Below are 12,005 nucleotides of genomic sequence, written 5' to 3'. Positions count from 1 at the left end.
TGGAATCTTTCAATTTCATACTGAGAAACAGATCTGAGGTTTGAGTTTGTTGGCTGTCACACCCTGCTCACACCTGGCTTTGCCACTCTGAAGACCGTTTGTTGGGATTCTCTCACTCCGTGGCCAACTAATAATAAGAACCTTGAACTTACAGAAGCTTTACGATCAGGCTGCATTGTGAATCTCCCAGAGAGGGTAGGTGCCCACGTGTCCCTCAGACTCATTTGACCGTCAACGCTCTGATCACGGAGACTCCCCCAGGACTGGCGTCCTGAGGCGCGTGCCTCGCCAAACACTGCACAGTGGCTTCAGGCCAGAGGGCAAGGCGCTGAGCGTGACCCTCCCAGTAGAGACTGTCACTAGCCGGAAGCCGGGTGAGAAAGGAGGGGACCCAGGCCGATTCCGAGCGGAAGGTCCTTGCGGAAGCAGGACGCCTGCTCTTACTGCCTGTGTCACTCTCCCAAGGCGCCCCGCTCCCGTGGCCGGGGGGGTGGGGGGGGGTGGGCGCAGCTCCCCGCTCTTCCTGAGGCTGGCGTCTGTTCCGTCTGTTCCGAGTCGCTGATGCCCATGTCGCACACACTGCCCTTCCCGTCTCCTCGCCTTGCTGGTCTGGCCAAACGGTCCCGCGAAGTTGTCTTTCGGAAAGCTTAAGAAGGCAGAGCCTGAAACCAGGGTCTTTAACCCGCGAAGTCTGTTTCTGGGGCGAGCACCGCGCTGATGAGCCCTACGATCTGGGAGCGGCTCAGGGTTCGACTCGGGTCTCCGGGTTTCCTGAGAGAGGCGACAGCAGCACGAGGCACGTTTGTGACTCATCCTAGAAAACGTCCAGAGGTGTTCAGTGCTCGCCTCCAGGCGCTTCAGCGTTGTGTAAGCAACGTAGAACATTCCGGAAAATAGCGAAACCCGAGCTGCCGAGATCCGTGCTAGCGCTAACTCTGAGCCACTGTTTGGCGTCGTCGATGATGCTTTTTTGGCATTGAGAGGAAAGTTGGATGGGGGAGAAGTGAGGAGGAAAATGTGGGGGGCGGGGGCGGGGGGCAGGAATGTCACTCAGGCTTGGAGCGAACGTTCTCGCTGTCGGTGAAATACGTCCCCAGAAGCAGACTTTCCGATGCTGTTCCCTGGTTAGAACCAGCTCCAGCAGGGAAGTGCTTTGGCGAACGCAAACAGAACGTCCCCGCAGCACTGTGGACGTACTGGCCCGCCCCACCGAGGCAGTTAAAGTGTCCCGAAGCCCCTTCGGAACCCAAAACTAGTTTCTGTTCGCTGGGCAGGTGATAAATCTCATCGAGCCCGACTGGAATTTAATTACACTTTCTTCAGGAAAACACCAGGGACCCTCATTACCCGCCTCTCAGCAGCCGAAGGCTCGCAGGAGCCCCGCGGTTGAAAGGTCACGGCCCAGTAACGAGTTCTTCATCATTTATGTGGCTTGGAGGCCTCCGTAGTGTAGGCGGCTTAGACCGGACCCAAGAACACTTGGCCTTGGACTTGGGGGAAGGTACGGTGACTTTTTTTTTTTACCACAGCTAGAAATAGCCCGGTCACCCGGGCTCCGTTAGCGTCTCAGAGAAGAGGAAAAAGAAGTCTGTTTTTGTTTTTGTTTTTGTTTTTTTTGTAGACTTCATTGCTCCACGCACTGAAGGGTTACAGGAGTGAGATGAAAGTGAGTATGTTCTCTGTCACCTGGATGCATAGCCAGAGAGCAGGGCGCCGGCCGAGCCAGCCTCGGCGCCCGCGGGCTGGCGTGACACTGAGTGTGTCCCCCGGCTGGGCACAAAGAGGACGTTGTGGTGCAGGTCCGGCTGGGAGGCGCCGCCGGGCCCGGGTCCTCCTCGCAGAGCTGTGAGCCACAGCGTTGACGTGGCTGGATCTCCGCTCACAGCCAAAGCTCCAGAGAGGCTGGTGTCGGAACGGACCCCGGCTCCGGAGCCCGTTTCACGCCCCGTGGACCTGACGAGATGCCAGCCAGGCTGGGCGCGTGGACAAAGACCAGCAAGCCAAGTGGCACTCACCCCGGTGGCCCTAGTTCAGAATCAGTCAGAATTTCAGTGCCACCCGGGAAACCCCATGAAGCCCTGGGGTCACCGCAGGCCACACCTCGCCTAGTAGGATCCCTGGGCCTGGAAAGGCTACTGCATCAGGATAATCACCGGGAGCAAATTCTTCTTCACAAACCCTTCCCTCCGAGGTCACCCCTGACGTTGTCCGCATTGTGATTACATAGCTCATTTGATCTCTTAACACCCTCTAATTTCCCTCATCTTAAAAAAAAAATTCCACCGGGCATATTTATTTTTCAACTCCCTCTCATCTCCCTACAAAGATTTCACAGCATTTATTGAAATCTTTGGAAATAAGCGAATGTCACAAAGTCAGGGTTGGGAAACAGATGCTCAGGTTATAAAGGAATGTGGCAGCGGAACTGTCCCCAGTTCTCCTGGGTGGGATCGCATGGGTTCCTCATCCTGCGATACGAAACAGCATCATTTTGGAGCGGGCGCAACTGGCTCGTGCCTAGCACCCCACCGCTAGCCAGAAGGGGTGCTGGGGACAGCTGCCTCTGCCGCGTGGGGTTCTCCCACGACCCCTGCATGTCCGCCTGCCTTCCTGTCCGGTTCCAATGTGGCTTCGGGGGGGATAATTTTGCATGCTCTCATTCGGGTTCGTCTTAATTTCAAACGTTGTGTTCTCCCTCTGCCTCTGTGTGTCTCTTTTGTCGTCTCGTCTTGTTTTGTTTCCACCAGGCGACCCCCTCCTGCAGCTCCAGGCCGGCCGCCATAACCCGCCTCCATCTCCTTCCGCTCCCAACAACGCGTCTCCCCGTGGTATTTAAAAGCTTTGCGTTTGCACTACGTGTCGTATGTACATAAAAACTTTTATTTTTGATCCATGTCTGTAATAAAAACAAAGTTTATTCTATATATATATATATATATATAAAAGAAATGTGTTCTGTCTTTTTTCTAAAGAAGATCCAAATGAAAATGAATTTGTTTCAACTAAAACCAGGTAAGGTGAAAAAATATATAACTTGATCTTTTAAGGAGCTTAAATTGAAACAGATTCATTTTAAGTTCCGAAAGCATTGCGATTTCAGATACTATTTGGTGGAGAATAATCGTCTATCTCCAACTGAGAGGTCTGTCCAACAGATGTTGAAAGATGCAGTAAAAATTCCGGGTGTCTAGAAAAGACACAGAAAACTGATTACTTTCAACTGGCCTCCAGGAAGCCCCTTTAATAATTAATATTATACCAAAAAAAAAATGTTTCCTATTTTTATTATTTTTCTAGACACTCTTGTAGGAGATCAGATATGTATGATTATGGAAGAAATTGTACCTCCGAAGCATAAACCTCACGCATTCTACTTGGCAGGTATAGGAGGAGGAAGACTTCATTCAGAATAAAAGTACAAGGCAAGGCAAAGCAGCCACCTTGAGAAGGAGAATTCATAACGATGGACGAATGGAGTCTATATGACTTTGGAAGGAAAGAGAACGTTTTTGTATACCTCGATCCTCAGATGGTAATCCCAACACTGAAATTTTAAACTCAGTAGAAAAAAACACCCAAAGTTTTATCCACATAAAGTGTTTATTATTAAGGTGATATTCTATACATCCTGCCAAATATGTGATCTGAACCCTTCCCAAAGATCTGAGATTTAATTCAGAATTTTCTTTTTAAAAATTTCCATGGTCTAAATTAAAGTTAAAAAGTGTCTCCTATTGGGTGAGACCACGTCTGAACGCGCCTCGCTTCAGCATGTTGAGACAGAAACCTCCTCCCGGGAGAGCAGAAGCGTCGTCCGGAACCGGGGCTCGGTTTACTCTGGGTCTGCCGTGGCAGGTCCTGGCACAGAGGGACCACGTGGACCCTTTGGCCAATAAAAATCTTTTTTTTTTTTTTTTTTTTTACAAACTCCACTCTCCATTCAGAAATGCAGACCCAGTTTATTTCTCGGGTTAAATTTTTCACGTGTCACCATGCATGAGTTTCGCTCATACTCCAGGTCCCATGGCTGCGAGTCAGAAGCGCGGGTAACCAGAGAAGGCGCCGCAAGTGCACGGGGGCCCCGCCTACCTGGCACCTACCTGGCGCCTACCTGGCGGCAGCGAGCTGGTGGGGAGCCAGGCACAGCAGGCCAGGTGTGTGACTTCACCACCTGCCAGCATCCCCGGTGGGGCACCGGCTCCCCGCGCACAAACAGAGGTCGCCACCCGGATGGGGTTCACCGAGTCATCTTTCTTTTCAGGTGTCGGGACTTTTGCACTTGGTTTTAAACCAGAACTTATTTTTTATGCGCAGTAGGACACAGTTTAGAGGATTTGGACACTTACATTGACCCGATGACCAGTGAGAAAAGAAAGCTCAGCGGTCGCAGAGTGAACCCGTTCCCTGTCCTCAGCAAAGAAGTGTAGGGTAAGGAGGAATTGCAGCCTGGAGGAAACGTAAACCGTGCCCGGAGGCACCCCTATTTATTCACCATTCATAGTGTTTCTATGTTTCAGAAAATACCCTTCCCCGACTCTCCTGCCCCCACCTCTGCCCTCCGTTTTCGATTGCTGAAAAAGTACAGCCTTCTTCAGACCATAACTCAGGGGCGTCAGGAGGAACAGACGATGCCTTTAATGAAAGTAATAATATTTTTAAATATCCTCACCCCTTTCTTGATGCATCAAACCTTTCTTGAATCCGTAGCAATGTCCTGGTTACTGAGAGCAGCAGAGGAGGGGCAGGAGGAAAGTAGCTCACAAAGCGAAATAAGCGGTTACAGTACTGTGATTGGAGGAGAACATTTTGGTCCCTTTTCCAGGGAGAACCGTTAGTGCCTTTGGGCTGAAGGAGGTACCTGAGTTCTAGAAGCAGATTATCCACTTGCCCCAATGCCTGCTAACATTCCAGAATGTGGTGATTTTGACCTCTGACAAAGAAAGGAGCGTCAGAACTCATTTCAGCCAATCAGAAACCAAACGTTTCATTTCTAATGGAATCGTGTGATACGAGTCTCTAAATCATATAAGCGCCGGTTGAGAAAAAGTCAGGTATGGCAACGGAAGTAACCTGTTAGCTTTGCTTCAGCTGCTAACGGAAAGGCTTTCGGTTGAGAAGGTGCCTGCCTCCGTCGTCCTCTGGACCGGGTGAGGGGAGTTGGTCTCCCCAGTCTCCAGCAAGGAAAGCCCAGGACGCCTGGGAGATGGCGAAAAGAGAGTTAAAGGTAAGAAAAAATAAAACGTATACACTGGGGGGCGTGTCAACAAACACCCTAGAAGCCGAAGGCCACGAGATAAGGAAATGACTTCTGTCCTTCATTTGCAGACAAGGACACTTTCAGTGGGTAGTGGCGTGATATACTTAAATCCTCTTGATCCCAGTGTTGGAAAAAAATGTCGTACTGGCCAACATCTGTTTGATAACTCAGCATTAAGTATTATTTAAAAAAAAAAGAAAACCTCAAAATTGATACTGGAATCTCGGGTTTAGCTCCATGAAATTCTGAAGTAAACCCTGCAACTATGAATTCATTTTAAAAGCATAAACCTCACCCACAGGAAGATAAGATTGCTGACAAAGAAGAAAATGTCCACAGCCCTTGATAATACTACGGAGTCGTGTCTGAATGAGTCGGATAGAGTCCATGATTCTGCAGCGTTCTGTGCTCCCCTGTATTTAAAGGGACACGCCAGCTGCCTCCCCTGCATCGCATACACCCATTTCTGTTTGGTTTTTATGCTACGAGTTACTGTTGAATCGCAATACTGTCAACATATCCAGATCAGATCCAGGGGCGGTCCTTCGACAAGTCAAGACTATAAACAGCCCCGCCCCCTCGTGCCGTTTTTAATCAAATCAAATTTCATAGCCCTTTACGTCAGGTTCCGATTTCCAGGCCCAGCTCACAGGTTCCGTGCACATCACGGACAGGAGCCAAGGCTGGACACAGAGCGAAGTCCGCCTTTGCCCGGCCAGGGGGCCAGAGAGGCATAAGGAGTCCCCGAGTCCAGGACGGAGGAGTCACTGGCGTGGGTGACAACTGCCAACGGAGTGCATATTTGAAGCTCCATATAACACTATGGAAAAACTAGTCTTTCGGGCTCTTCCGGGCCTTCAAGCAGCGCTCCCCTCTTCCTGGAGCCGGGTTACCCCCCTGCCCCCCAACTTTGAGCCTTTGCTTAAATGTCACCTTTCCCATGAGGCCCACCCCAACCCCTTACTCAGTACCATTGCTTTTTCTTCTTTATTTTTCCCACAGCATTTATTACCACATTCTCATGTTCATTACCTGTCTCCTCCTGCTAGCATGGAAGCTCTGCTAGGTCAATTTTAACTCATTTTATCCAGACAAATGGACACATTTATGTCCATTTTATTCACAGATATATCATAAGCACGTAAAACAGTATCTGTCATACAGTTAGTACTTAATAAATATTTGTTGGATAAATTCCTGAGGCTGAACATCCTAAAAGGTGAGTAGAGATAGGCCTTGGCAAACGAGTATTTTGTGAGATGTTGCCTCCTCAACTTTAAGATGAAAATAATACCTGTATTTCAAGATTGTTATAAGAAACTAAGATAATGTATATGAAGTGTCTAACACAGTGCCTGGTACACACTGGATGCTCAAAACTGTACCCGTTATAATGTATTGAAGACAAGCATGCCATTTATTTCCTGAATTTATGGGGACCTCAGGCGGTGCAGTTATTCCCCAAACCACAATTCAGCAAGAATCCCAAGACGCTTGTCGGATTTCACCTTTAAAAGGAATATCAGTAACTTCCACGAGATGGCGCTGTGTCCCAGCCTGTTACTCGGCCTTCGACCTGCTCGAGAGCGTGTAAAACTGTGCGACTGACGCCCTCTGCTGGCTCGTTTCTGGTTTTCTGGACCTCGAGCCTTTGGCTTAGAAGGCGTAAATGACGGCAACAAAGGCTCCCTCGAATATGCTCAGCGTGAATTCTTCGAGCCGCGGTTTAAGCCGGCCGCCCGAAGCCTCCCTCGAAAGCTCCCGGCACCAACGCGGAGGACGGGCACCCACACTCGGGAGCACTGTGCGCTGTGGCGCTCGGATCGCCCCCTGCACGGCCTTCTGGCCGCGAGCCGCTCGTCTGCCAGCCGCACCGCGCCGCGAGCGAAGCACCCCCGAGGCGCCCTCATCCTCCATCCCGACCACAAGCCCTGGGGCCGGAGGCGGGGGGGGGGGGGGGGGGCGGGGGGGGGGGCGGGGGCAGGGCGCTGCCTCTCCACGCCTCCCCGCTTGCTGCCACAGCCACCACCACCCTCCAGCCTTCCCTAATAACTTAGTGACAAGCAACAGAGCTGGGAGGAAGGGGTGCAGCGGCGGACAGCGGACAGCGTCTTACACAGACAAATGTGCGACAGGTTGGGATTGTCATTCCGATGCTACTGTGGTCCCCTTCTCCCCCCCCCCCCACAGCCGTATCCTCTGGGAATCTAAATCATTAATGTCCTGCTTGCAACCTTTCGGTCCCGTTTAAATTTGAGACTGGCTGCGTCACTGTACTTCAGTGAGGAGTGACTTCTCTACCGACCGTCGTCACACTAGGTCACCTCGGCCAGCATCCCCAAGCCAGCGGCCACCTGGAGAAGCACGCAGGAAGTGAGGCTCTTCATCTTTCAAGAAACAGCACTGAAAGGCTTGGGATTTCCCAACACTTTCTTACAAAATATTTATGGCTTTTTTATTTGCGTTTTTCCTCAAACCTTCTTGGAATCCATTTATATTCCCAGCCTGTGTGGAACGTCTTCGCATTACTTGGAAAAAGGGTGTAAAATTATCATTTATCGTAAACGTGTCCTGCTCAGCTTCCGAAGGCTGTCCGCTCCTCCCGCGCATAAGTCGTGACTGGCTGAGCGGATCCGCATCTGCTCTCCCACATGATGGCGCTCCAGGCCGTGACAGTCTCCTGTGAGTCCTCCCTCCCAGCGTGGGAAGGGGGCGTCCTAGTCTCTGATCCTCCCTCCTTTCCCTTCGGATCTCGTCCTTTCGATTTCCTAGTCATCAGTCCAAAGCGAAATCAGTGTTCAAGACATCTTCAAGAAATGTGTGTCCAGAGAAATGGAAACTACTTCTTAGGCACGCTGCTGCCGCGGTGAGATTTCTGACTCAGAGGGAATTCCTAGTGAGAAGAGACTGTACAGGAGCTGGCCCGGGAATGATTTCACGAGGAGCCTGCCCTCCTGGGAGGGGCCTGATGCGCTTTGCACTGCCGCCGCTGCCCAGTCACCCTAACAGTGACAGTAATACTGGGAAACCCGAACGCGGGCCTGTGTCCAGCATCCTCCAGCGTGCTTGGCATGTATCTCATTTAATCATCACGATCAGAGAGGCAGAGATTTCATTCCCACCTTCCAGATGAAAAAACTGAGGCCTGGGGCGGTTAAGTAACCGGCTCACGATCTGGTCATGGGCCACCCCCTTACAACAGCGGGCCTGCCGCTCATCCCCTGCAGAAGGAAACCCAAACTCCTGAACACTCTGACCCCCACTGAACATGCGGACATCCTGCTCCCACTTTCCTTCACATCCCCACAGCCCCGATCGCCCATCGCACACTCACCAGCCTTGCACTGTGCTAGAGCAGCCCGCGTGGCAGGCGCGTTTTGCGTGTGGGTGTTTCGGGCTCGATTTAAATGACATCTACAACTCAGATCTCACATTAAAAATCACAACTACAGTTACCCCGCTTTAGTTAGAATTCTACCTGGCGGTCTGAAGCCAGGCCCAGCTCTGACTGGAAGCTTCAGCTGGAGCCGAGGGGCGGCTGTCACCGGACGGGGCGCACAGCCTGGTTCTCCGGTCACCGTCAGTCAGCTGTGCTAGATCCACTGGCTTGTGTCGCCAACCTGGTTCCTACGGGCCTCTGCCACCTTGCCCGAACCATCGGTGGCCTCTTTAGTGTATTACGACAGAGCACACGCCCCTGCCATTCCTGAAATACTTGCTTCACTAAGTAGAAACTGAGTCAAGTTTAAGTGACCAGTTCTGTTTTTACACAACAATACTGGACATACGGCATTCCAGGATCTGAACTCTAGAAAATACGGAGCCTGTGTCAGTACATGGGAAAAGGTAGAGTGACTTCTCTCACACACACACACACACTCTCCTCTCTCTCTCTCTCTCACTCTCTCTCACTCTCTCTCTCTCCATTCTCCACGCCCCTCTGTCTGCCTTTTGCTTAAAGAAAAATCATGAGACGGTTTGATGGGTATGTTGTTATTTTTTAATAAATAGAAACCACATCACTTCAGTTGTTAAGATGAATAATGAACGGGAAGCAGTCACCCCCGAGGGCCCCAGAGAGTTCTCAACCACCAAATAACAGAAGGGATGAGCGCCTTCACCAGCCGAGCCTTCGGTTCACTTTTTCCTTCGGCCTCCCACCCACATCGGTCTGCTGCTTCCGGAATGGACCCCGCCCTCAGCCCCTACGCCCGCTGGGAGGCCCGCCTGCCAGGCCACCGCAGGAATGGAACGGAGGTCCCTGACTAGCTGAGGAACCGAGACAAGTCTTCTTTGATCTCGGCCTCGTCCCAAGGCCCGTGGATGTTCTCCTTGAACAGCTGCAGGCGAATGAGGTAGAAGGGGCAGAGACAGGAGATGGACACCAGCAGCAGGGCGAAGAGGATGGCGCCCACGGCACTGATGGACAGCAGGCCCCCCAAGGCTGAAAACGCAAAAAGCAGCGTGACCCCCACGTAGCTGCGGGGCGTGCGCGCCTTCAGCTTCTTCTGTAACATGGGCCACAGGGCGAAAATCTGGATGGCGAAAGTCACCATGATGAAGGCATGCAGGGTCCGGGGCAGGCGTGAGGCCAGGCAGACAGAGGCGAAGATGGCCATGTTCAAGGACAGCGTGCTGGACACGATGGCGGCGTTGGCGCCGTAGTCGAAGAAGATGAGGTGGCCCAGGAGCATGAAGACCGACATGGCGTAGACCGTGTCCGTGCTGACGGACTCCGTCAGGGTCTTCAGTATCGGCGAAAACCCGTACGTGAAGGTGATGAAGACGAGGGCGCTCTTCAGGTCGGCCCAGCGGGTCCGCCCGCTCCTCCTCCGGCCCTCACCTCCATCGACGAGATCGAATAAGATGTAGCCGATCAGGGAAGATGCCAGGCCGGTCCCGAAAAGCCACTGGGGGGCCAGAAGGCCCTCGTCCATGTACCACCAGATGACCACAAACACACAGACGCTGCACAGCTGCTGGACGACCACGCTGGACTCAAACACCACGGCCCAGTACCGGTACTTGCGGGCGTAGATGTTCTTCCGGAGCTCCTCCAGGAACCGCCGGTCCACGTAGTTATCGGGAAAGGGCTGTCGCTCATACAAGACCTTCTGCCACCGGATCTCCTTGGTGTTAGCGACTGGCTGGGCACACATTATCCTCTCCCTCGAACTCAGGCCAGTTCAGTGTCCCTTGCAGAAGAAGTTCATGTGGCTCTCGTTCTTCATAAAGCTTTGAAGTGAGACTGCTCTGGAAATTCCATGCTGTGTTCTGGTTGGTGCTGTGCCGACCTCACCTTGTTTGCAAAGGCAGCGACCCAGCCTAGGCCTGCGAGAGATGAGTTCTTCTCTGAGGCTGGACACCACAGCCAAGTTCCTAGAAAGAGAGAGACCAGGTGAAGGTCAAGGGTGGGCCCGAGTCCGGATGGAAGGAATTCGATCTAATAAAAGGCTGAGCAAAATACACGTAGTGGCCAGCGTACGATTATGTGCATTAAAATTGCCTTTCGGATTTTAAATGATCAAGCCTTGGATAATGCCAGCCATCTGTTAGCTGTCACTTATTGAAGTGCCTGCTATGTGCTAAGTGCCTTACACGGCTTCCTTCACCTCCACGAGCTGGCAAGTTAGTACCAGTCCTACTTTCACCAGTAAAAAGGCGGAGATTTGAACTGCTTGGGTAACTCGGCCCCAATTAACACTGGTAAACAGTGAGGCCTGCGCCCCCTCCAACCCACTTCTTAACTCGGGGTTCACATACCCCTAGGTCTACCGATGGGCTTCGGCACCTCCCCAACGCGGGCCCTGCGTGCTGTACTCCTGGCTGCCGCTATTGCAAATGTCTAGGGCGAGGGTCCAGGACTTTGGGTCTCAAAGGCACATGTTATCGGAAGAAAGGAGAGTTCCCGGCCTGCAGACAACAGCGACCTGCACCGCACCGGCGAGCCCCCCGCTCTACGCGGCCAGGCCAAGGACGCGAAGGGACCGACGACCCCAACCCTCCACCCGAGGCCAACATCCTCCAAAGGGCCGTCATCCTAGCGATAACGGCGAAACTCGTGGGGGTCGGAGCTACGCACCCCTCTCGCGTGGGAAACTGAGTCAGAGAGACCCGGGAGGCCCGGCTCGTCGGCGAGCACAACTCCCGCGCCCGCCCCGCCCCCGCGCCCGGAGCCCAGCGCCGGTTCGGCCCCGCACGCCGGACCCCCGGGCACCCCCAAAGGCGCAGGGGCCGCGCCCCGGCATCGCGGCCGCCGCCCGGGCTGGCAGGTCCGCGGCGCCGCAAGGGCAACGCCCGCCCGGAGGGTCGCGGCCCGGGCCGGGCGGCCGCGGGGCGCCCCGCCCCCCCTCCCGGACCCTGCCGCCCGCCGCCCGGCCCGGGGCCCGCGGGGGTCGCGCAGGGGAAGGCGGCCCGGAGGCACCGGCTCCCGCTCGGAACCCACCTGCCCGCCAGCTCGTCGGGGTGCGCGGCGGGGACAGGGCGGCCGGCCCCCTCGTTCCCCATCCGGGGCGCCGGGGTCACGCCGGCGGCCGAGCACTTCCGGGGCGGCCGCCGCGCGCGCTGCTGCCCCCTGGTGGCGGCCGCCGGGAACGCCGCCCCCAAACCGAGGGGCCCGGACGTGACCCCGAAGGCGGCGGAGGGATGAGCACGGCTGCCGGGCCGGCGCCCCCGGGGCGGAGTCGGGCCCTGGCGGGCGGCGCCCCGGGCCCCGGCGCTCATCGCGGCCACGGGCCCGGCGGCAGCG

The 12,005-nt window shown here is 54.0% G+C and overlaps 2 protein-coding genes across 5 annotated transcripts in view; one reads left to right on the top strand and one right to left on the bottom strand.

Annotated features, from left to right (window-relative positions):
* The window catches only part of DNM3 (dynamin 3), a 354,287-nt gene extending 351,379 nt beyond the window's left edge, over positions 1–2,908 (top strand). The window contains exon 22 of one of the 3 annotated variants that reach the window (XM_036234646.1): positions 2,748–2,908. In XM_036234646.1, the coding sequence (XP_036090539.1) occupies positions 2,748–2,784 (37 nt within the window). In that variant the 3' untranslated portion in view covers positions 2,785–2,908. Of the gene's footprint in view, positions 1–1,323 lie in introns of all 3 variants that reach the window. The other 2 variants (XM_036234642.1, XM_036234648.1) reach the window with 2 other exon arrangements.
* A 6,326-nt stretch (positions 2,909–9,234) lies between these two features.
* PIGC (phosphatidylinositol glycan anchor biosynthesis class C) lies at positions 9,235–11,784 on the bottom strand. 2 transcript variants are annotated; one of them, XM_016147166.2, is made up of 2 exons: positions 11,703–11,784; positions 9,235–10,636 (listed from the first exon to the last, which is right to left on the bottom strand). In XM_016147166.2, the coding sequence occupies exon 2, from the start codon at positions 10,414–10,416 to the stop codon at positions 9,523–9,525; it is 894 nt and encodes a 297-aa protein (XP_016002652.1). In that variant the 5' UTR covers positions 10,417–10,636; positions 11,703–11,784; the 3' UTR covers positions 9,235–9,522. The 2 variants fall into 2 exon arrangements, with proteins under 2 accessions (XP_016002652.1, XP_036090532.1); XM_036234639.1 differs by lacking the exon at positions 11,703–11,784 and adding an exon at positions 11,021–11,323.
* Positions 11,785–12,005: the final 221 nt, after the last annotated feature.

This window comes from Rousettus aegyptiacus, unplaced genomic scaffold (genome assembly GCF_014176215.1).
Source record: "Rousettus aegyptiacus isolate mRouAeg1 unplaced genomic scaffold, mRouAeg1.p scaffold_m13_p_17, whole genome shotgun sequence".
Classification (NCBI taxonomy): domain Eukaryota; kingdom Metazoa; phylum Chordata; class Mammalia; order Chiroptera; family Pteropodidae; genus Rousettus; species Rousettus aegyptiacus.
This window is presented reverse-complemented; position numbering and strand designations above follow the sequence as displayed.